The sequence below is a fragment of the Malaya genurostris genome, chromosome 2, assembly GCF_030247185.1.
Source record: "Malaya genurostris strain Urasoe2022 chromosome 2, Malgen_1.1, whole genome shotgun sequence".
Taxonomy (NCBI): Eukaryota; Metazoa; Arthropoda; class Insecta; order Diptera; family Culicidae; genus Malaya; species Malaya genurostris.
In genome coordinates, this window is record NC_080571.1 from 174,550,422 (window position 1) to 174,576,793 (window position 26,372).

General features: G+C 36.5%; 1 protein-coding gene across 6 annotated transcripts in view; it reads left to right on the top strand.

Annotated features, from left to right (window-relative positions):
* LOC131432461 (uncharacterized) overlaps positions 1–26,372 on the top strand; it is a 567,367-nt gene that overhangs the window by 358,489 nt on the left and 182,506 nt on the right. For all 6 annotated transcript variants that reach the window (XM_058598750.1, XM_058598753.1, XM_058598754.1 and 3 more), the window contains exons 15-16: positions 9,933–10,297; positions 10,359–10,822. In XM_058598750.1, the coding sequence (XP_058454733.1) occupies positions 9,933–10,297; positions 10,359–10,822 (829 nt within the window). The remainder of the gene's footprint in view (positions 1–9,932; positions 10,298–10,358; positions 10,823–26,372) is intronic.

Sequence of the window (26,372 nt, forward strand, 5' to 3'; positions counted from 1 at the left end):
GCACCAGACACCAAACCAATGGTTGATATGATTTAAAAATCACTTAAAATGGCATTAAAGCCAAACGAAATGCATCACTCGTGACACCGAAGGGTTTTACGTTCCCTTTTTAACGAAAATAAAAGCGCTATCGCTCGCGCTCCTTTCGCTTGTAATCGCCACTAAGTCGAAGAACGGTAGAAAAATACGTCCACTCCACACGAGACACTCTACTCTGACAGCTCAAATCGAAACAAAAACAATATCATGAATCAATTTTATTCCAGTTCCGAACCACCATGCGCGGAAACCCTGTGTCTCGCGATAGTCTCCTAGCGGCGAGCACCGCTTCCATCACTTTGTATACGATTTGTTTCTTTTATTTTTGTAATTTTTTTTTCGTAAATGCTTTTGCTGTACACTAAGCTGCACGGTTCTGTGGAAATTAAGATTTTTTCTGGCTGTATTGCTTCGTGTCGAGCTATGAGTGAGAACACAGTGAACAAACGAACAGATACGGATAACTTGCATGCTGTATATGCTGGACTGTTTCACTCGCTAAAAAACTTACAGAAGAGAGGATCAAAACAAACAGTGTATAAGTAGTTTTGTCAAAATCAGACACATACGCACATAGTAGAGTAACACCAGATAACGTTTCAACAGATAGTATGATAAAAGGGACATTTTGTTTAAAGTGTGCAGTGACGCCGATAGTGTCTGTTTTTAGGATCGTCTAAAATAAACGTTTATAATTTATTATTTCGCAAATTACAGTAGGTGCACGATAAAAATTGTACAAGATATTTTCATAACAGTTTAAAATAATTCATTTCACTATAGTTGTAGATAAAGTATGACCACTATATGTTCAACTAGAACTAACAGACAAAAGAACACCATAATTGTCGGTAAATGTTAAAATGTTTATATAGATTGTAATTATGAATGTAATTGACACAATAAACATTACAGATTCCTTGAAAAAGGTCCAATAAGGACCGAAACGTCGGAAGAAGAGAAAATAAAGGAGTTCTTAATTTATATAAGACTGAAAAGCCGATACATAACCTTCAAATAACCGTAACAGTCGTTAACAATATAAATTCAACAGCTATGAGTATCTTCACGTCCGTTTTCGACGATTGCCTATCTAGGACGATCGATTACCACGAGTATTCTGGTGTCAAGGTTGACTTGGATCTTGATGTTCGATGACTTATCGTAGCCAACACGCTTAAAAATAGTTACTCAAAAAATGAGTAAGATCTCACTCATCTACAGAAAAAGTGGAACAACTCTAATTTAGAGTAACTCCGAAGTTACTCAAATTTGAGTTCTTCCACTGGAAACGATGTTTGGGTAAAATCTACTCATTTACTAAGTAATACTTTATTTTTACATGTGCCAAAAAATAGAGTAACTATCACTCAAATTTTGAGTGAAATTTTATTTCACATATACCAAATTTGCGAAAAAAACTCCTTTTCTGATTGTATTGTATTAAAATATTAAGTAATTGAACTCAATACTATATCAAGTGGTGGTCGCTAGGAGTAGTGTTTCAATCGCAAATTAACATACATGTTAGTTATGCTCAGGCACCAATCAGACACTTATTCCTCATAAATGACATTTGAGCATATTCGTTTCCAGTCTAAAGCACAGCACGGAGTTTATCATTCCGGTTTTTGCAGACACAACACCGTTTGTGTTGAGCGACTCACTCTCGAAAAACGCGATCTCACTAACAAAAAATACAACCTGTTGCTACAAATGGTTAATACAACTTTTAGACTGATCTTGCGAATAGTAACAAAAAAAAACGAGTTCTTGCGTTAAACTCAAATTTAGAGTAGGAGTTACTCAATATCATTGATGATAACTACTCAATTTTTGACGTTTCCATGTATCATTTGAAAATGAGTAACTAGTACTCAAACTTTGAGTAACTTTTTCTAAGCGTGAAGTCATTTACCTTTGTCAACTTTGACAGCTTGTGTGCTTATTCACTGGGTGGCATAAGTAGTACATCACATCTCCCTTCCCTTTTATAAATATTATCTCTAGTAAAATGTTCGTATATTTGCTAGTAATCATTGTTTCCGAATAATTATAATGAATCGAAATCAATTCTAATTATATCGACGATATTGAAAATCATTTATTTCTCTAGTATTAAAAAAATACAAAAAATTATATCTGATTATTGCAATTTTCGTCGTCAGTCCAACCCGTGGGATATCTATTCTCCTAAACATTTTGGACTACTCTAACTCGTCTCCTGTGGAATGTTACAACGAAATGGCCAAGCACATCGCATAAGTTATACTTTTTATTAAGAGCCGTATGTGTCTCCTCCTATTGCACTTCGAGCAACGGAATCGTCGTCCTTGACCAAGTTTATTTTTATAAGTTATTTGGCGCATGATGACGTCCTCATTTTCGTTTATTTCTCCTATGGATAAAAATATCATTTGAGCGCGCCGGGCGGGGTCGTTAGCGTTAGATAATGATGTGGCAATCTCGAAATTTTCCAGGAACTGGTACCAAGCTTCCTAAAGCTCGCAGAATTGTTGGGTGGTTCTCGGAAGGCTTTTTAGTTTCGTTATCATTGGATAACCACAACCGTGCTCAGTTTCACCCACTGAGTCATAACCAGGTCAGACAGGCACTTCATTTCACAGCACACATCGCTTCAGTCAGCAACTTCTCCATATTCGCTTTCTAAATTCATCTTGAACTTTTGTTGCATTCGTATTTTGCTCAGTATCTTCGGTTTCATTTTCCGACGACATTTCGATCTAATCTGCATCTATTGCTGTTGGCTCCAAGTTTTAATGATTCTAATGGTAACTATTTCGCGAAGAATGGCTGATCAGATCAGCCCGCGACACGATATCGTCGCTTGAAGCTTTTTTTCATCCGTCTGACATTTCTTAATTTTCGGAAGGAAAGAAGAATAAAGATTCTCAGATTCTCCTACCTTTTTTGTGTCTTTTTTAATTTTTGATGAATTTGTTTCTGACGGTGTCCAAATACGTCCCATATATAATTTTATCTATTTTTTGTATTATACCAACGGTTGTTCAAACACGTTTATTATTTTTGACGTAGGACTACACCTTTCTTTACTATGCTCACCTGGGTGCATTTTCAAAATTTCACGACAGAAAAGTGTAACGATATTATTCCAGATTTGATTTTTTAATAATTGTTTCCCTGATTTAATATTTTTCTGGCAGTTGTCGAAATACGTCCCATATATAATTTTATATATATTTTTTGTATTATATCAACGGTTGTTCAAACACGTTTATTATTTTTGACGTAGGACTACGTCTTTCTTTACTATGCTCACCTGGGTGCATTTTAAAATTTCACGACAGGAAAGTGTAACGGAATTATTCCATATTTGATTTCTTAATAACTGTTTCCCTGATTAAGTATTTTCTCTAATTTTTCACGAAACGAATGGAAAAGATATAAGATTGTTGTTAATAGCACGTTTCTTACGAAAACATTGTTTAAATAGTAAAAAAATAAGTCCAAACACGAAACATTAAAATCAACCGAATCTATAAATAGACCCTGTTGCACGTTTGCTAGCTTCAGTCTATGATAATCCATGAACAGAGACACATTGGGTGCGCAGTCTGCCATCTACACCAAGGCAGTAGAACTACACCCGGCATTATTAAACTGGTGCTTCAGTCAATGACGAATATGAAGTTCCGTTCCTCAAGCCTCAACGCAAACAACTAGTCCTTCTGTGAACATATCTGCTGTTGTATATTCGCAGTGTAGGGCTTACTTCAAACAAAAGTGATTACATCATCTTGCTGGTGGTCGTTTGCATTGGAGGAAAAGAATATGAAAAGTGGACAACGATGTAATCTTAAGAACTTTTAAGATTGCTTCATTGCAAATCGAAAGCAAAATAATTTGATTAGCTTTGTGCACTTTTCGCTGTGCGAAATTTACACCAAACGAACGATAGCTATCATTTTACTGCATCACGTTCGAGAAAAATATTCTGAACAGTCTATTATATCGTAGAGAATTCTACAATTAGATTCTTATGAATGCCAGAAATGAATACCTTGCAGCATTTTAATAGTTTCATCAACTGAAATATTGAAATACAGCTGGTGGTCGTTAGCATTCTAGAAAAATACACCGAAATGTTAGCCGCACAGAAAGATCAATTAATCGGTGATTCCAAGGGTTTCCCAAAGGACTATTATAATTATTCTTCTTTAAAATATGCAAATCGGAAGTAAAAATAATCCGTTTAGAGAAAATCTAATGAAATAATTAGTATAGTGAACCGTTCGTAGTGCGGACTAAGCATTAAACGAATGAAAATAAAACCTGTTTTAATCCACCTAGTGGTGTAATGATGCCTTTCTCATGTATAATGTGGTATTCTATTCAAAATTTTTCTCTTCGAAAAAAACCAATGCTTGTGCATGAACTAGTATAACATACAGAATGAAACAACACTTAGCTCGCCTAGGTTATTCTTAAGAAAATTAGGTGCATTCACTATTATATGCACTTCCGGCACCGGAACTCGAGAATCGGTATAATCGAAGTCGGCTCGTACGGCCACCAACTAACAGGACGTACAAACTCTACTTTATTCAAATTTTGAAGATTTTGTACAATTTTACCATCGCACTCTAAATGACGATTTAAGTGTTTGTTGTAAAGGAAATAATGCAGTAATATTTGGTAGGACCATAAGCCCTATCATTTCAGTCTAAGATTGGGAATAAGGGTTTTGAGCCCAGTTTACAACATTTTTTACGGTTTTGTTCCGCCAGTTTAAGTGACGATGTACAATATTCAACACACTTTACCCTATAACCTCTGAATCGGAAGTTGGAGCCGGATAAAATTAAGGAATTCTGTATGGGACCGTGAGACCTTTCGTTTGAATCTAAGTTTGTGGAAATCGGTCAAACCATCGATGAGAAAAGTGAGCGAAATCCATTTTGGTATATATGACCACTATTTCTGGTACTTCCGGAACTGGATACCGGGAACCAGGATAGCCGGAATCGGTTTCATTAGTTGACTACTGATAATGACTATCGATTTGTGTAGTTTTGAAACCAGAATTTTTGCCTTTCTCATATAGAAAGGTTATGCAATCACTTGAAAAACCGACTAGTGAAAATTGACTCGGAGAGCCAAGTGTCATATACCATTCGACTCAGTTCATCGAGCTGAGCAATGTCTGTGTGTGTGTCAAATAATCTCACTAGGTTTTCTCGGAGATGGCTGAACCGATTTTGACAAACTAGGATTAAAATGAAAGGTTTCGCGGTCCCATACGAGATTCCTGAATTTCATCCGGATCCGACTTCCGGTTCCGGAATTATAGGGTAAAGTGTGTTCAATATTGTACACCGTCACTTAAACCGGCGAAACAAAAAACGTGAAAATTTTTCTAAACTGGTCTCAAAACTACACCAATCGATAGTCATTATCAGTAGGCAACTAAACAAATAGATTCCGGCTATCCTGGTTCCCGGTATCCGGTTCCGGAAGTACCAGAAATAGTGGTCATATATACCAAAATAGATCTCACTCACTTTTCTCAGCGATGGTTTGACCGATTTCCACAAACTTAGATTCAAATGAAAGATCTTTCGGTCCCATACGGAATTCCTGAATTTCATCCGGAGCCGACTTCCGGTTCCGGAATTATATGGTAAAGTGTGTTCAATATTGTACACCGCCACTTAAACCGGCGAAACAAAAAACGTGAAAATTTTTCTAAACTGATCTCAAAACTACACAAATCGATAGTCATTATCAGTAGTCAACTAAACAAACCGATTCCGGCTATCCTGGTTCCCGGTATCCGGTTCCGGAAGAACCAGAAATACACCGTCACTTGAACCGACGAAACAAAAAACGTGAAAATTTTTCTAAACTGGTCTCAAAACTACACAAATCGATAGTCATTATCAGTAGACAACTAAACAAACCGATTCCGGCTATCCTGGTTCCCAGTATACGGTTCCGGAAGTACTAGAAATAGTGGTCATATATACCAAAATGGATCTCACTCACTTTTCTCAGCGATGGTTTGACCGATTTCCACAAACTTAGATTCAAATTAAAGGTCTTCCGGTCCCATACGGAATTCCAGAATTTCATCCGGATCCGACTTCCGAATCCGGAGTTATAGGGTGCGTACTAGAAGAGTTTGTGTGCCATGTTAGTTGGTGGCCGTACGAACCGACTTCGGTTATACCGGTTCTCGGGTTCCGGTGCCGGAAGTGCATATAATAGTGAACCCATTTCGTTCTCTTAAGGATGGCTTACGCAATCAAAGCACTGTTTTATTCTGTATGTTATGCATAAACAATCACTTGGTTTCTTTCAAAAATCGAAGAGAAAATTTTTGAATAGAATACCACAATATTATATGTACATGAGAAAGGCATCATTACACCACTAGGTGGATTAAAACAGGTTTTTTAATGTTTTTTGTTTCGCCGGTTTAAGTGACGGTGTACAATATTGAACACACTTTACAATAAAACTCCGGAACCGGAAGTCGGATCCGGATGAAATTCAGGATTTCTGTAGGACACCGCAAAACCTTTCATTTGAATCTAAGTTTGTCAAAAGCGGTTCAGCCATCTTCGAGAAGACCTATTGAGATTATTTGACACATACACACACACAGACAATGCTCAGCTTGCTGAACTGAGTCGAATGGTATTTGGCCCTCCGTTACAATTTTTACTAGTCGGTTTTTCAAGTGATTGCATAACCTTTCTATATAAGAAAGGCAAAACCAACATTCAGTTGCTTTGAGTTCAAGGAAAATGCACCGAGCAGTGTTTAATATGGGAGAAAATTCCACAATATTTTACCTTTAGAAACTAGAAATGAATCCCAAATAACATTATAAAAGTTTCATATCAGAAACAAAATTATCAAATGTTTTGAAAACCTAATATGGGCAGAGCTTAAAGCAGTTATTTTTGAAGCTATAAAAATGTAGCTAATCTTTAACTTTCAACTTTGTAAAAGATTGGTGAAAGCATGAATCTCAATACAAGCAGTCAAAATACGACGCGGCAAAGACCAAATGAAAGCGCGATAACGAAGGTTCGCATAGTTTATCGAGGCCCGCCATGTTAATTACGGAGCGCGTTAAGCGTCACAGAGAGAATAACATACAAACGCAATCTTTTAAAAACTTTTCAATTCTACAAATTTTAAACGGTCAAACGGTATCATATGCATCTGAACATTTGGGACTGTTGAACATCTCTTCGATTTCGGTGAACCTACACATAAATTTGCGCAGAAGGTGTAACGTTCCACTATTTTATAACTTGACTACATTATATTCATTAAGACCTTTTATTGTCGGATGAATTTGAAATAAATAAATAAATAAATAAATAAATATCAATTGTTATTTATACACATCTCGAATGCAGTCCTTAATCGCCCGGTTTTGTCTCGGGTATTACGTACTCCAGGTTTAGTTTTTCATAACTACGCACACGTTTTTTGCCTCTCGCACATATCTTCAAACAACTTCAATTGGAATTGTCATAATTTGTAACAAAACGTATGCATGAATCAAATCGAACAGTTCTGTTTTATTCGGAGTCAATGTGCGGAATAATCTACTAGAGATTCTACGCACAGAATTCTTATTTCAACGGTTGCCCAAACACGTCGCCATGGTTCGTTTTGAAAGACAATTGCGGTGCTACGCAAACACGCAACCAATATCCAAGGAAACAAAACTCGGATTAATTTCTTTTTGGAATCAACTTTTACACTTAGAATAAGAAATGTACAGAACTTTCTTTACAACGGTTGTCCAAACACGTTGCTACAGAATGTCAGACGACAGAATCGTTTTGTACAAACCTAGTCCCAAATGGAAGGTTTCGCAGTCTAATGGGCTGCTAATGAATTTTATTTAAATTCGACTACCGGTTCCAATATTACAGGGTGAAGTTTTCTTAAAATTTCAAATCGTCATTTAGAGCGATAAGCCAAAAAAAATATATTTTTGCTTTTCTCTATAGAAAGGTAATGGAATTACTGAAAAACCGACTTCTGATCGGAGTTCCGGAAAACCCTAGTGTTATAGAACAGCTGGACGAGATCGAAAATGTCGGTATATGTACTTATGTGTGTGCCCTTTTCATAAGTTAATTTTCTCCGAGATGCCTGAACCGATTTTAATAAGCTAATGTAACCGACAAAATGTCCGTTTTTTCCCTTTCTCGAATAGAAAGGTTATGCAATCAATCGAAAAATCGACAAGTAAAAATTGGCCAAGTGCCATATAGCTTTCGACTCAGTTCGTTGAGCTGGATGATGTCTATGTGTGAATGCACGTTTATATGAATGTGTGTGATATGTGTCAAAAAAAGTAAATCATTTTTCCCAGAGCTGGCTTGACTGATTGGCATAGACTTAGGCTCAAATGAAATGTCTTATAGTTCCATGTATTGCTATTGAATTTCCTTCGGTACTATAGGGTAAAGTGTGTTTAAAATTGCACATCATCATTGATAGGTACGATGCAAGTTAGGGGGAAATTCTGCTAAATTTTACTCAAAACTGTTTTAACGATCGAACTGACTTCGGCCATACCGGTTTCTAATTCCCGGTTCCGGAAGTAGTAGAAATATTTGTCTAAAACTCCAAAGCGGAGCTCACTTATTCATTTCAGAAATGGGTTGACTGATTTGGATAAACTTAGGCTCAAATGAAAGGTCTTCAAGAATCCAGCTATTGAATTTTATTCAAATCCACCTTACGGTTCCGGAACTATAGGGTAAAGTATGTTTGGAATTGCAAACGGTTATTTACAGCGACGATGCAAAAAAAGGAAAAATTGTTCCTATTTTGACATGATTGTTTACAAATCTAAATGGCTGTGTTTGTTTAGGCCCAAAAAAGTTTTCTAATTATATTCAAGTTTGAAAAAAAATTATGGCATTATTATTATTATTATTATATCGTTTATTTATACCCGGTTTTAATCTAGTTACGGTCGTTCACCGGGTAATTATGGCATTCGTGAAAATATAAGTAATATCTAGTGATATTTGTGAAAATATTAGCAATATGACATAGATTAAAACAAAAATCGGTTTAGCTTTTTTTGAGAGAAATGAACGAAGAGAACAAAATGCGTTAGTGTCTTTCTAACGAGCTTAGGTTTGAAGAAACCGGTTAAGGTGACAGCCAATTGATCTTGACTTAATTCACGACTCAATAGTATCTTTCAAACGCGCCTTGGCCTGCTGAAATCGGTTCACGTCGTCGGTTACATCACTTATACCAATATATCTCCGGAACCGGAAGTGGCAACCATTTCTTCTTCGAACTTGATTCATTACCTGGAAGTAGTTCTTAATCGATTCTAAGTCTAAGTAATGATTGGCACCAATATTGAGCGGAGAGAAAATTTGAGTTTTGTCGGTTACGTCACTTATACCAATATATCACCGAAACCGGAAGTGACAGCTACTTGATCTTCGAACGTGATTCACAACCTAATAGTAGTTTTCCTAACGCACCTAAGATTCTTTAAATCGATTTAGTCATCTTCAAGAAAATTGTGTGAAAAAAATTCTCCAAAAAGGTGCACACACAGAGATTTTCCGATCTCGTCGAGCTGAGTCGAATGATTTGTAGCACTACGGGTCTTCGGAGCTTTAATCGAATTTTGCCAGCGATTCAATCATCTTTCTATAGAGAAAGGCATAAAGTAAAATATATTTAAAGTTTGGCTCAGCACTGCTACCTATAACGCTAGTTTATGTACCAATATTAAATGATATTATTTGAGAATCCTTTAGTAACATGCATGCAAATTCAAATATTCTGAAAATAGCATCATAACACCGCTAGGTAGAAAAAAATTGATTTTATTTTTTTTATTTTAGTGACCCTGTGATACAATCCTCGAGTGGAGAAAGATCAGATATTCGTTCGTTACTAGAAAAGCTCATTTTAGAGCATAATGAATTTGATGTGCAAGATATTCTTCCAAACACATTTGCAGATCCTGCATCCCTGCTCATCTCTTCCGACTATACATGTCCGATAGGCCAGGTGGTGGTCGTTCCTGATTGTGTACCATGTGCAGTAGGAACGTATTTTAATACGACGAGCAACATTTGCATTTCTTGTCCAAAAGGATCATATCAGTCTGAAGTTGGCCAACTACAATGTAAAAGCTGTCCTAATATTGCCGGACGATCTGGTGTGACATCAACCACCGGAGCTCGTTCCGCAGCTGACTGCAAAGGTAATTTTGAAGTGAAACAATTTAACACCTTAGCCTTTGAAATCATTGCTTTTTTTTGCAGAGCGTTGTCCTGCGGGAAAATATTTGGATGTAGAGACTGGGCTTTGTCAACCATGCGGATACGGATATTATCAATCAAATGAAGGATCGTTCACATGCAAAATTTGTGAGTTAGGAAAAACGACTAGAACTGAGGAAGCAACATCAAAATTTGAATGTCGTGATGAATGTAAATCAGGTATGCAGTTGGGAGTAGACGGTAAATGCGAAGCTTGTTCTCGAGGAACATTTAGAACACAAGGTGTACAACCTGCATGCACTGTTTGCCCAACTGGAAAAACTACGCCCAGAGTTGGAGCAACTAGTGTTGAAGAGTGTTCTCTACCGGTATGTCAACCAGGAACTTACTTGAACGGAACTGTTAATGTTTGCATCGATTGCGGAAAAGGATTTTACCAACCAGAGCAACAACAAACATTTTGTATTCAATGTCCACCAAATCACAGTACAAGGACAATCGCTGCGGTAAGATAGCTATAATCGAATCGAATAATGTCTGAGTAAAATGTCTGAAGTGCCCTCTCTCCCATTTTTCGTCAGGTAGCCGATTTGTTCACAAATATTTTTATTTGATCGTTTTAGTATGTACAAACCTGTTCACAATATGTTGCGCCAATATTACTATATTGAAAACATTCTGAAGTAATGCGCTTTCAGTTTGATAGTGAATCTAATCACACCAGTTGTGTGCAAATGAATAGTGCCTCGAAACGCTTTGCGTACATGTCGCTCATCGCGATTTTATGTTTTTCCGATGGAATTTTCTTGATGTGAATACGAATTGAATTCAAAATTAGCTCTGTGCGAACTTAATCGTGAATATCTCTTGTATTTATAGCAGTAACATATTTTTTTCGCGATACTGGAAATATGTTCAGAAATTTGTGATTTGTGGGTTTGTGGTATATTTTCAGTACTATGAGATAAACGCAAATGAAACAAAATTGAAGTATTTTAAGATCTTGTGTACGCATGAGCCTTAAGGCCTGCGGACAGTGGGTCACGTATAGATTTTTCCTCTCATTTTTCCGAACGCTACCAGGAAATTAAAGCGAATAGAATGGCGGACACATTGAATTTGACTGTGTTTGACAGAAAAATATAAGACATATTTTTTGTCGCGGCAACATATAAGGTTTTATGTATTAATCGTATCTGAACTAAATTATCTAGACTTCTACACGGTAAATTTTTGATATAAGCCTTAACAGTTGATTCGATGAACAAGTAGATGTATGTTATTTCAAGCACAACATTTTTTAGCAGTTATTCAGTAGAAAAAAAGCGGTAAACTCAATGGATGGTACTGAAAATTTCACTGAATATTCTCAACTAAATTTCAAAGACATTGTCAGGTGGATTTTCGATATTCATCAATATTTCAAAAACAAAAAAAAATTTAGCGGGATAATATGGAAAAACCTTCGTCTCTGACATGCTGTCCTTGGAAAGTTCAGTGCCAAAAAACAACGCGAAAATTTTCAACCGCACAAATCGAACAAATCATCGCAAAAAGCGTATTGCACAAAACCGATCCATAAAAATACGGAATATTTTTAGTGCCTTGTGTTCGCCAGTAAAACAGGCACTAATTATGTATTGTTATAAATCATTAGTATTTTTAATTGGCTAATATGAGAGAGACACGTTTGAGCATGTTATTTGAGACGGCCAATTTAGTTATAACCAAAATGCTCTTATAATGGACTTTCTAGTCTATAGCGAAATTGATCATTCTTTCTTACAGACCAAAATCTTTGGCATGATGACAATACTTCAAATTGCTAATTTCAACTATGCACCATTTTATAACCGTCGTCTATCACCAATAGCTAAGGAATTCGTAGGGCTGTATCAAGCGGGATTTACTGGAGCCCGCACCACTACGGATCACATATTCGCGATAAGACAAGTACTCCAGAAGCGTCGTGAATACAACATACCCACGCATCATCTATTCATTGACTTCAAAGCGGCATACGACACAATCGATCGAGAACAGCTATGGCAGATAATGCACGAATACGGTTTTCCGGATAAACTGACACGATTGGTCAAAGAAACGATGGATAGAGTGATGTGCTACATCCGAGTATCTGGGACGCTCTCGAGTCCCTTCGAATCTCGGAGAGGGCTACGTCAAGGTGATGGACTTTCTTGTATCTTGTTCAATATTGCCCTGGAAGGTGCGATTCGAAGAGCGAGGATCGATACGAGTGGCACGATCTTCCGAAAGTCCGTACAACTTTTTGGCTTCGTTGACGATATTGATGTTGTGACACGTAATCTTGAGAAGATGACGGAAACCTACATCGGACTGAAAACTGAAGCTAGGCGTATCGGACTGGCCATAAATGCGTCGAAAACAAAATACATGAGAGGAAGAGGCTCTAGAGAAGAAACACTACGCCTCCCACCACGAATATTGATAGACGGTGACGATATCGAGGTGGTTGACGAGTTCGTGTATTTGGGCTCACTGGTGACCGCCGATAATGACACCAGCAGAGAAATTCATAGACGTATTTTGGCAGGGAATCGTGCGTACTTTGGACTCAGAAAAACTCTCCGATCGAGAAAAGTACGCCACCGCACGAAATTGACCATCTACAAAACGCTAATTAGACCGGTTGTTCTCTATGGCCACGAGATCTGGACAATGTTGGCAGAGGACCAACGCGCCCTCAGTGTTTTCGAAAGGAAGGTACTGAGGACCATCTATGGCGGAGTGCAGATGAAAAACGGAACGTGGAGACGGCGTATGAATCACGAATTGCAACAGCTGCTAGGAGAACCACCTATCGTACGGACAGACTGGTGCCAGCTGAGTGGCTGGCGACGAGCAGCCATGGACCGAGTTATGTGGAGACGTATGCTTGATACAGCAAACGACACCCTAGGCCTATAGCTGTTAAATAAGATAAGATATAACCATTTTATAACAGAACTGAATAATATTGATATTTTTTGTCGTGAATACGACTTACTTTACTAAGGAGCGCATTTTCAAAATTTACCCCCGGAGAGAGTGATAAGTTTTTGATCGCGAATATCTCTTGTTGTACCTAGCAAATCAACCTAATTTTGACTACATGCCATCGGAAATATGATCATAATTTTATGATAAAATTTTCAGTTGTGTGACAAAATCTCCAATAATTCGACATCAAACTTCTCTGAAATGTTTAGTACCAACGAGTATCAAAGAGAAAAACACATGACGCTTGTTTGACTCTCTTGTATTTTGAAAGCTCATAGCTCAGTGATCTGAGGAAATATTGATATAATCAAACTACCAATAGATTCGAAATTTTTCAACTTGAACGAATATTGCAACAACACTGAGGTGTTTTAATAGTACACTATTGAGAAACCTGCTTGATTTGACCCATTTCAGCACCAGCCATTCAGAACGCGTTTTTAGGAAGAGAACAAAATATGTGCTGCATCGATGTAAAAGGCTTTGCTGAGCAACACTTGCCGAAGCGAGACACGGTCTACGGGAGAGCAACATCGAAGACCTCACGTTTTTGGAATGAAACGAGTCGAAGAACAGTCGCCGCTGGACACACCTGAAGGCTGCCAGTGGATGTCGCCAGTCGTCATGGGAGCGCTGAGTTAAAATTTCATTTTGAGTTTCAAATGTTCCAAATACCACCCGGAATAGAATTCTCATCTTTGGAATACAATTGGTAATCACAATGAATTTATGAGTAAATTGAAATTAAATTTTTCGTAAATATCGAAAATTCAAGGCACTTTTCAGTTCTATAGATCATCGTTAAGAATTAGTTGAATTGTCTACATTTCATACCAAAAGCATGGTTCATCTGTTTTTCATTTCTCCTGAAAAATACAGTTTCAAATGTTGCGAAAGGAAAGAATTTCTTAACGCCGCTAAAAATCTATATATGTTTAAAAAGTGTTTGGAGTGAGCGGGATTCAAAATCCGGTTTTGATTGGAAGCCGACATGGTATGTTTATGGTAATTTTTTCTATCATGCCATTCATATATTTCTAATATAGTTATTGATTATAACGGTTTTTATTTATCTTGGACATACATCTGATGTTTTTTGTTTTTGAAAAAAAATTATGATAATGCATAATAATAATAACAATCATAATACATTATAGTTATTAGCATTGAAGGGTTTCCCATGTTCTGAGTTCGTGCCAGATTTTTCAATACTAATTATGAAAAGCTAGGAATAATGTAACATATAGCGGAATTAAAGTTTTGGATATATACTACAAAATTAATCTTATTGATTAGTTTGCATGCGTACTGAATAATCAATATTTCGAATGCTAGAATTCCTTATTTCAAAATTCTTTACGACATTTGGCCATTTGTCCATTATAATTAGTATTACTTTTATGATAAAACTATTTTTATGATTATCATTATTATTATTATTATTATTATTATTATTAGTATTATTATTATTATTATTATTATTATTATTATTATTATTATTATTATTGTTATTATTATTATTATTATTATTATTATTATTATTATTATTATTATTATTATTATTATTATTATTATTATTATTATTATTATTATTATTATTATTATTAATATTATTATTATTATTATTATTATTATTATTATTATTTTTATTATTATTATTATTGGTAGAATTACTCTTGCAAAACCAAATCGTCGATACAATTCAAACCAAGCCATTGTAATTGTCTCTTTTCGAAGTTTTGAGCAGAATCAGATATCTTCGCACTTGAAAGTTTAAAAAATATAAGATTTTTGTACCTAGCCTATCATGAATCTGCTTACAGCAAACTACAACTTGATTGTTTAGAGCGAATGTTGGTCGTTTAGAGAAAACATAGACTGAATCAAACCGGATTAGCTGTTGATAATATATAAATCAATAAATTCCTTGGAATTACCCATACTTAACTGATTTTTACAGAATTTTTTCCTGCTATTTGAAAATAACATGGCTTAAAAATCAATGAAATCAAAAACAAAGATATTGGTAACGGTAGGGAATTGATTCAAGAATCATTTGATCACTGAAGCACAACCTGCTCATCAGGTAAATTGCATATATAAATTGATGAAGTCGTTACAGTTTGCCGTATGAAAGTTGTAAGGGAAAATCACGTGCTAAGCATGTTAACCACAATCTGTCATGACAAAAAACACTGTTGATAGACAAAAATATTAGTTTTATTTGTTTTAAAGTTTACACTGTACAGAAAATTGACAGAGAACAAATATAACATATATATGAGAATAGTTTCTCGGGAATCATTCAGTAAAAAGCATTCAAGCAAAGAGGTTCTATTTCGATATTACTGGCTCATGAGTTAACGGCTGCTATCAAGACGAAGATAACTCTAGCAACAGGTGAAAAACCTGTTGGTGTTAATCGCATAGGCTGGTGCACAGCCAATATTCGGGGCGTTCCCGACTTGAAAGCAGACAAGGAAGGCCACTCCATTCATAAGCACAGAGATGCAAACACATAGAAGTGCTGAAACAGAGAGGTGTGGATTCGCAGAGGTGTAAAGACACAGAGATGCTAAGGTACAGTCTGTTACATAAGAGCGTGGTCACGATTACTCGCGATCGGTAAAGTGGAATAGTGTGATTTTCTTAACACAGAAGGCAGTAGTGTCCTTCATGCAATGCGAGAATAAATCAGCTGACTATTGCTTACAATTCGATCTCAGCATTTTTCCATAATAAGTACCGCGTACGCTTCGCCGTTTTTTTGTGCTCGCACCCGAAAAGACCCAAGCTCTCTCAGTCGCCCGATGCCAAAATGATGAGAACGTTTGGGTTCAAATAAAGATAAAGCTTGGGAAGAACCGATTGGATTGGATTGGATAGGACTTGCTAATAATGTATTTGCATGTAAGTTTTTGACCTAATACAACAATATTCTAAAGTATTTTCGTGTTGTGTCTGTAACCTTCGGCAAGGTTCCACCCTATAGCAATTGACCGGGTGTCAGTTTTGCTAAATAAAATAATTGCTGGTAAATGTAAATTTCACGCAAGAAATAGTTAGTATTATATATAGATAACATTCAAGAGTATAAAGTATAAATATATTTTGAATTAAATTTCAATATCTGCTCGAGAACGTGTAAATCGTCGTAGCTTCGCATTTGGAAAAATAATAACAATAGGTCCAAATTGCAGACAGAACGGTAAAAAGAACTGTTGTACCGTCTAGTGAGACCATTCATATGTTCAAGAACATATGACATTGGTTTTAGTATTTCGTTATCATGCTAGTTCGAGAGAAAGAGAACAATTTTGAATGCAAGCATAGCGGCAAAACTATTCCATGTGTCGTCAAGTGTTACCATTTGCTAATACTAACAGCCAATCAGGAGCTAGTTAGGTGAGTCACTAACTTCGAATTTCGGAGCTGTAAGATTAGGGACGGTAGGGTGCTCTCTGGTTTGAGGGGTATTAAGAACATCGAAGATTACAACCTGTACGACCGAGCGGCAATTCGGATGATCGCATGATCTGCCGAGGAATAAAATATTGTTAGCCGAGCGAGGGCTATTGTGTCGATCCAACATTCGAAGGCTATAAAAGTCCTGTTCTGCCTAATTCGCGTCCTGTTTTTGCTTTATCTATAGAAAGGCATTGCTGGAAAAACCGACTTTCGAACGCAGCCTCGGAGACCCATAGTGTAATATACCATTCGGCTCAGTTCGACGAGATCGGAAAATGTCTTTGTGTGTGTCTGTGTGTATGTGTGTGTGCGTTTTTCGAAGATATTTGAACGCGCTCAATTTTCTCAGAGATGGCTGAACCGATTTTAACAAACTTGGGCTCGTTTGAAAGCTACTGTCGGATCATTGATCAAGTTCGAAGATCAAATGGCTGAGACTTTTGGTTCCGGAGATATGATTGTATAAGTGACGTAACCGACAAAAAGCGTTGTATTTTAACGCGCTCAATTTTGTCATAGATGGCTAAACCGATTTTAACAAACTTGGGCTCGTTTGGAAGCTACTATCAGGCCATTGATCAAGTTCGAAGATCAAATGGTTGTGACTTTTGGTTCCAGATATATAATGGTATATGTGACGTAACCAATAAAACACGTTGATTTTTATCGCTCTTATATCCATAAAAGGGTGCCAAAATTTTGGGATCACCTCTGTTTTCGTAAAGCTCTAGTGCTCAAATGTTTAAGCACCTCGAAAAAAGCCTTCATGCAAAATTTGAGCTAAATCGGACATTCGTGAGGGGTGCTGCCCGGTGGTAAAGGTTTGACAATTTTCGATCTTGAAAAAGCACCATAGGGGAGAGTACATGAAATTTCCAAAATCGAACATTTTTTTTGATGCCGAAACTCTTAAAACTGCATAAAACATCGAAATTTAGTGTCATCTCAAAAAAAATTTTTTTTTGAAAAAATCAACTTTCTGGGACATAGAAATATTTTGATATTTTTTCCCAAAAGTTGATTTTTTCAAAAAAAAAAATTTTCGAGATGACACTAAATCTCGACGTTTCTGCAATTCTAAGCCTTTTGGAATCAAACATTTTTTTTCGATTTCGAAAATTTCATGCACTCATGGTGATTTTTCAAGATATATGAAAATTCCACTAAGTGGACTGAGAAGGGTTTTTGCCTTTCTCTATAGAAAGGTATTAGAATTGCTGGAAAAACCGACTTTCGAACGGAGCCTCGGAGACCCATAGTGTTATATACCATTCGACTCAGCTCGACGAGATCGGAAAATGTCTGTGTGTGTGTGTGTATGTGTGTGTATGTGTGTATGTATGTGCACTTTTCGAAGATATTTGAACGCGCTCAATTTTCTCAGAGATGGCTCAACCGATTTTAACAAACTTGGGCTCGTTTGAAAGCTACTATCGGGGCATTGATCAAGTTCGAAGATAAAATGGCTGTGACTTTTGGTTCCGGAGATATGATTGTATAAGTGACGTAACCGACAAAAAGCGTTGTATTTGAACGCGCTCAATTTTCTCAGAGATGGCTGAACCGGTTTGAACAAACTTGGACTCGTTTGAAAGCTACTATCGGGCCATTGATCAAGTTCGAAGATCAAATGGCTGTGACTTTTGGTTCCGGAGATATGATTGTATAAGTGACGTAACCGACAAAAAGCGTTGTATATGAACGCGCTCAATTTTCTCAGAGATGGCTGATCCGATTTTAACAAACTTGGGCTCGTTTGAAAGCTACTGTCGGGCCGTTGATCAAGTTCGAAGATCAAATGGTTGTGACTTTTGGTTCCAGATATATGATGGTATAAGTGACGTAACCGACAAAACACGTTGATTTTTACCGCTCTTGTATATATAAGGGTGCCAAAATTTTGGGATCAACTCTATTTTCGTAAAGTTCTAGTGCTCAAAAGTTTAAGCACCTCGAAAAAAGCCTTCATGCAAAATTTGACCTAAATCGGACATGCTTAAGGGGTGCTGCCCGGTGGTAAAGGTTTAACAATTATCGATCTTGAAAAAGCACCATAGGGGGGAGTACATGAAATTTCCAAAATCGAAAATTTTTTTTGATGCCAAAACTCTTAAAACTGCATAAAACATCGAAATTTAGTGTCATCTCAAAAAAAATTTTTTTGAAAAAATCAACTTTCTGGGAAATTTTCATATTTTTTCTAAGTCCCAAAAAGTCGATTTTTTCAAAAAATTTTTTTTTCGAAATGACACTAAATCTCGACGTTTCATGCAATTCTAAGCCTTTTGGCATCAAAAATTTTTTTTCGATTTTGAAAATTTCATGTACTCCCCCCTATGGTGATTTTTCAAGATATATGAAAATTTCACTAAGTGGACTAAGAAGGCTTTTTGCCTTTCTCTATAGAAAGGTATTAGAATTGCTGGAAAAACCGACTTTCGAACGGAGCCTCGGAGACCCATAGTGTTATATACCATTCGACTCAGTTCGACGAGATCGGAAAATGTCTGTGTGTATGTGTGTGTGTGTGTGTGTGTGTATGTATGTGTGTGCACTTTTAGAAGATATTTGAACGCGCTCAATTTTCTCAGAGATGGCTGAACCGATTTTAACAAACTTGGGCTCGTTTGAAAGCTACTGTCGGGCCATTGATCAAGTTCGAAGATCAAATGGCTGTGACTTTTGGTTCCGGAGATATGATTGTATAAGTGACGTAACCGACAAAAAGCGTTGTATTTGAACGCGCTCAATTTTCTCAGAGATGGCTGAACCGATTTTAACAAACTTGGGCTCGTTTGAAAGCTACTATCGGATCATTGATCAAGTTCGAAGATCAAATGGCTGTGACTTTTGGTTCCAGAGATATGATTGTATAAGTGACGTAACCGACAAAAAGCGTTGTATTTGAACGCGCTCAATTTTCTCAGAGATGGCTGAACCGATTTTAACAAACTTGGGCTCGTTTGAAAGCTACTATCGGATCATTGATCAAGTTCGAAGATCAAATGGCTGTGACTTTTGGTTCCAGAGATATGATTGTATAAGTGACGTAACCGACAAAAAGCGTTGTATTTGAACGCGCTCAATTTTCTCAGAGATGGCTGATCCGATTTTAACAAACTTGGGCTCGTTTGAAAGCTACTATCGTGCCATTGATCAAGTTCGAAGATCAAATGGTTGTGACTTTTGGTTCCAGATATATGATTGTATAAGTGACGTAACCGACAAAACACGTTGATTTTTACCGCTCTTATATATATAAGGGTGCCAAAATTTTGGGATCACCTCTATTTTCGTTAAGTTCTAGTGCTCAAAAGTTTAAGCACCTCGAAGAAAGCCTTCATGCAAAATTTGACCTAAATCGGACATGCTTAAGGGGTGCTGCCCGGTGGTAAAGGTTTGACAATTTTCGATCTTGAAAAATCACCATAGGGGGGAGTACATGAAATTTCCAAAATCGAAAATTTTTGTTGATGCCGAAACTCTTAAAACTGCATAAAACATCGAAATTTAGTGTCCCCTAAAAAAAAAATTTTTTTGAAAAAATCAACTTTCTGGGACTTAGAAAAATTTTCATATTTTTTCTAAGTCCCAAAAAGTTGACTTTTTCAAAAAAATTTTTTTTCGAGATGACACTAAATCTCGACGTTTCATGCAATTCTAAGCCTTTTGGCATCAACAATTTTTTTTCGATTTCGAAAATTTCATGTACTCCCCCCTATGGTGATTTTTTCAAGATATATGAAAACTCCACTAAGTGGACTAAGAAGGCTTTTTTAGATTAGCATCACTGATTACAAATAGGCAACACAAATGTCAAGCACTAGTTTGGAAAAATGATGCTGACTGTGTGACATAAACACTGAAGCATGCTTTTGTGAACTATTCGAATCAATCTGCATCAATTGTTGTCAAAATTAGTGTCCAAAATTATTTAATAAAAGTATGAAACATATTTTCATGAGACTGTTATGAAAGAAGAGAAAGGCATTATCACACCACTAGGTGGATTAAGAAGGGGTTTTTAGATTAGCATCACTGTTCTCATACAAATAGGCAACGCAAATGTCAAGCACTAGTTTGGAAAAATGATGCTGACTGTGTGACATAAACACTGAAGCATGCTTTTGTGAACTACTCGAATCAATCTGAATCAATTGGTGTCAAAATTAGTATCCAAAATTATTTAATAAATGTATGAAACATATTTTCATGAGACTGTTATGAAAGAAGAGAAAGGCATTATCACACCACTAGGTGGATTAAGAAGGGTTTTTTAGATTAGCATCACTGTTCTCATACAAATAGGCAACGCAAATGTCAAGCACTAGTTTGGAAAAATGATGCTGACTGTGTGACATAAGCATGCTTTTGTGAACTACTCGAATCAATCTGAATCAATTGGTGTCAAAATTGGTATCCGAAATTATTTAATAAAAGTATGAAATATATTTTCATGAGACTTTTATGAAAGAAGAGAAAGGCATTATCACACCACTAGGTGGATAAAGAAGGGTTTTTTCCTGGATACCAAATTGAAAGTAAGTCATTTAAGTAAAACTCTACAAGTCCGACTGTTAAAGGCGTCGTTAATTAGAAAAAAGAGGGTCCTTCGCGTAGGTCGAACATTAGTGACCTCGAATAAAAAAACGTGATTAATGCACCTAGCAGTGAGATGATACCTTTTTTATCAATCCGCATGTGTTTTTTGCATAGATATTCTTAGGTGTTTTAGTTCTCATGACATTATTTTAACTATCGTCGTTTTAAACTCAAATTGAGATTTTAATCACTCATTACCCTGTAATGCCGAAACTGCTAATCGTATCGAATTTCAATCTTAACGTGTGACAATCGATTGAACATTCCATGAGATGTCGAAGTAAGTTCCACTTTAGAGTTTTTCGTCATTATTTATGGTACTTTCAGAGCCGGCATTCAGGAACTAGCATAACCCAAAATAATTCGAATGGCCTTAAATTAATACGCTAAACAATTTACATCTTTTATATCGGTATGAATTTTAAAAACTCATCATCTGTAATTCCAGAATCGGATAAAATTCACCAATTTTGTATGGGACCTTAAGTCCGGATTTGTATTCTGTATGGGACCTGAATTTTTGTTTTTGAAGTTCAATTTGGAGAAAATGATCGAGAAATACTGGAACCGGAACTCTAGAATCGGTGTAGTCAAAATCAGTTAAATTCACCTGAGGAGTGTGTAAACATCTTTGAGAAATTGTAGTGCGAATTAAAATTTGGGGGTACATTCCGAATCCAAAAACGAATACCCCTGAAACTAAAATAAATTAATTTGGGAATCGACTATCCAAATCTGCCAACCCGATAAACCTGATTAATTTATGTGAAATGGACATTTTTATACTAATCACCCTGTATCTCCTTAACCAGAAGTCGGATCTGACTAAAAAGTGAGATGTTTTATAGGACTTTAAGAGGTCTTAAAATTTATTTGAAATTCTTAGATTTCATTAATTTAAATTCTTAGATTTCATTTGAATCTTAGATCGGTTCAGCCATATACGAGAAAAATGAATTGCATTATTTTAATTTCGTTTCACATATCATCTTGTGGTTCCGCAATCAGAAGTCGGGTCCAAACGTAATTCAGGAACCTTGTTTGGGAGTATACGACTTTTCATATGAATCTAAGTTTGTAGTTAGCCATCTCCGAGAAAATTGAGTGAAATTATTTGTCACACCCGCATTTGCTGATCTCGACGAACTGATTCGAAAGGTATATGGGTGTTATGTTTTCCAGCATTTATTGCTGTAATCAGTTTAAAACAATATAATTATAGAATTGCTTTCAACTCGAAAATTCATCTGGTTTACATATTCGAACAATTATGTTGCCAAAAACGAACCGTGCTAAAATCGGTCCGAGGCTAAATGTCATGAAAAAGGATGCTGTACACTGTCTTTTTGGTACTTAGAAACAATTGTATGTAACAGTATAAAAAATCGTGTTTTCCGTTGCTCCCAAACATTTCTTTGTCATACAGCGCTCAAAACTTCTGCTGCTGGAATAGGGGGAAAAGTCGTTTACACAAAAATTTCGATATCTCCGTTAAAAATGGACGGATTCTAACAATCTATGGCTTGTTGGATAGCTATTATCGTGCGAAATCTAAGTCTGAAAACATATTCTGTTTTCAAGGTCAATTGTGACAGATACTGTAAAAAAACTGAAAATTTTGACATAAAACTTCGTATAACTCAAAAAGTAAACATCCGATCTCCAAACCATTCAATAGCGTTTTGGGTGACGAGGAGACCTTTCATTTGCGACTAGTTTGATCAAAATCGGTCCAGCCATCTCTGAGATCTCGACCTCTTAGTTGACAACACACATACAGACACACACACACAGACATTTGCTCAGTTCGTCGAACTGAATCGATTGGTATATGACATTCGGCCCTCCGGGCCTCGGAAAATTTTTCTAAAGTTTGAGAGAATTCTATACCTATTTTTTATATATAAAAAAGGTAAAAACTCTTGAGTGCCATCGTTTTGTCCGGTGAAAAAAGCTCTTAAGTGCGGGATAAGAGTGGGTGTACAGAAGCGTTACCCTAGAGACGGGTAACCGATAAAACACGCGGTAAAAGTGCCTTTGTTAACACCGGGAAGAAAACCCACTAAGTGTGAAACCCGCATTAAAGTGAGTCTCTCCACCCGCGATCGTTTCCATCGGAAATAGTGCTACGTGAAAAGCCACGAGAAGTCCGACCAGAGGTAGTCGGCACCCATTGAGCCTCTTCGACATCATCACGAGGAATCCGCCATCATCGACGCGACGACCAGTAAGTCAGTTTCTTCCAAATTTCTTTTTTTCTTTAATTGTTTTATGTATTCTTGAATGTGAATGTTTCATCAGTTCTTGAATGTGAACCAAACGAACAAGAACTGCAAGAGACGGTCCATGTCCCGTAAGCAATTCAAAGTGAACTGAAAAAGAATCGTCGACACAAAACGTTAAGGAAAAAAGGCAGGTGGGTAATGTCAGACATAACTGGATGTCGTGAATACGAGAAAACTGGCACGCTCCCATCACTTTTCCGAATATCAGTTAATTGATTGATTATATGAATTGTGCAAGCTTTCCCCTTTTTCACTAATAGAGTTTGAAGCGATGCACCTACTTTAAAGTACAGATTAGTAACATTAAACAGCTACTATTCTACAGCTATATATTTCAAACTTGAAACAATTCCTTTTTAATTTGCCAATATAGGAAGCTAGGTACGACAAATTTGTAGTTTATTTTTATTGAAGCTATAAAGTTTGAAGATATCTGATTCTTCTCGAAATTTCAGTACGAAACAATTGCAATGGCCTGGTCTGAAATGTATCGACGATCTTCGGTATGCAAGTCATTTTAATAATAATATTGATAGTAATAATAATGATAATAATAATAATAATAATAATAATAATAATAATAATAATAATAATAATAAAGATTAATCTGTACATATATGTATGTATAAATAAAATACAGATTAACCTGTATATATGGCAACCCTGTATCGCATAGCATATTTTCACACGACCCCATACTAGTATAAAGATGTGTTCAACATCATCACATTTGCTTTCGCATTGCCGTTCGTAATTGAATGTGTTAGTGACGGTACAAATCTGCCTTTTTTCCGGTTTTCGGTGCCATCTAAAGCAGCCCTTACACGTGACAATATTATTGTCAAACCAAAGTATTGTCAATATCGTCAATCCAATTGGCTTGGTTACTTGAGTCCGCGTTTTTCGAAAAAATCAAGCGTTTGGAGCTTTAAATATTGCAACTGAACATTGTAACATTGAGAGAAACGGCCATTGTACATATTTAACTGTTTTCTCTCTGGAGAGAAAGTATTGTAGGATTGATGAGCAGGTTCGATTTTTTGACAATATTTTCGTCAATCCAATGAAGTTTCCATTACACGATCAAAAGTATTGTCAATACTCCTTGTATTGACAATATTATTGTCTCGTGTAAGGGCCGCTTAACAGCTGACGGTGTCTCGTACGTTCAGAGTAGCTGCTTTAACTTAAATGACGCTATTTCTCACATCACATTTCTTTTTATACCTCTACTGGTAACGGTGCAGGGACCTCCCCTTCGCAGAATGGGAAACAGTGAGACGATATAAAAGAGAGAGTTAGTATAGCAGCAGCCTAAATAAATATTATGATTAAACATTAGTATGTAAAACAAGAGTAACTAAAACACCTAATATTAATAACGAATCGTATGAACAACAAAGATGAAAGGCCAAAGGGTCAAAACACTTGTACTGTAAAATGTTGATGTAATACACAAAAATAAGATTAATAAACAGATATTTATGCAAAAAAAAAAATAGCAGCAGCCAGTAGTACTGAATTGGCTGTCGAGCTATTAACAACATTTGTGGAATTTTTACGCAGAAACACGCACACAGGAGGAAGAGTTAAGGGCAAGGCAAAGTCCCGCTCGAACCGTGCTGGTCTGCAGTTCCCAGTTGGCAAAATCCATCGTCTGCTCCGAAAGGGAAACTACGCAAAGCGTGTCGGTGCCGGTGCATCGGTCTATCTGGCGGCAGTGATGGAGTACTTGGCTGCCGAAGTGTTGGTATTGGCCGGTAATGCTGTCCGTGACAACAAGAAAACGAAAATTATCCCTCGCCATCTGCAGCTGGCCATCCGTAACGATGAGGAGTTGAAAACCCCGTCCTTTTCAGGACGACCACACCACTGTGATAAAGAAATATTTGGGATTGCTTTAAGTTTAACCAGCTATGATACGCCTGGAAAGTAGAATGCGCAAATCAAGTGGAAACATTTGTTCATCTCTTTCATTTGTTCAATTTGTTCAACTCTGTTTCGCACGGCATATTTGTATACTAGTATAAAGATGTGTCCAAAATCATCACTTTCGCTTTCGCATTGCCGTTCGTAATTGAATGTGTTAGTGACGGTGCAAATTAATTTAGCTTCCATCTTGATGAATCTTTTGGTAGGAAATATTGAGATCTGATATGGTTCTCGTGTGTGTCTTGTTTCAGCAATGGGCCTTTTCGGTGTCATTGTGCGTCATTGTGTCTCGTGCATTCAGATCGGGAAACAGTGAGACGACAGGTCCTCGATGTTGCTCTCGTGTGTCTTGTTTTGGAAACAGTTGCTCAGCAAATGGTAGGAAATTTTTTTTTTTTTTTTGCATAAATATCTGTTTATTAATCTTATTTTTGTGTATTACATCAACATTTTACAGTACAAGTGTTTTGACCCTTTGGCCTTTCATCTTTGTTGTTCATACGATTCGTTATTAATATTAGGTGTTTTAGTTACTCTTGTTTTACATACTAATGTTTAATCATAATATTTATTTTAATTATTTATAAAATGTCTACCTACTTATAACTATCCTTAAACTAATACGTACAAATTTTGAATTATTTGTATTTCAGAGATTGAGCACCTCTCTTCAAATTTCGTGCAGTATTGTTCGAATTTTTGTTCTAGTATATCCAGTGAGGCCATCTCATGTACTTCACTAGTTCTT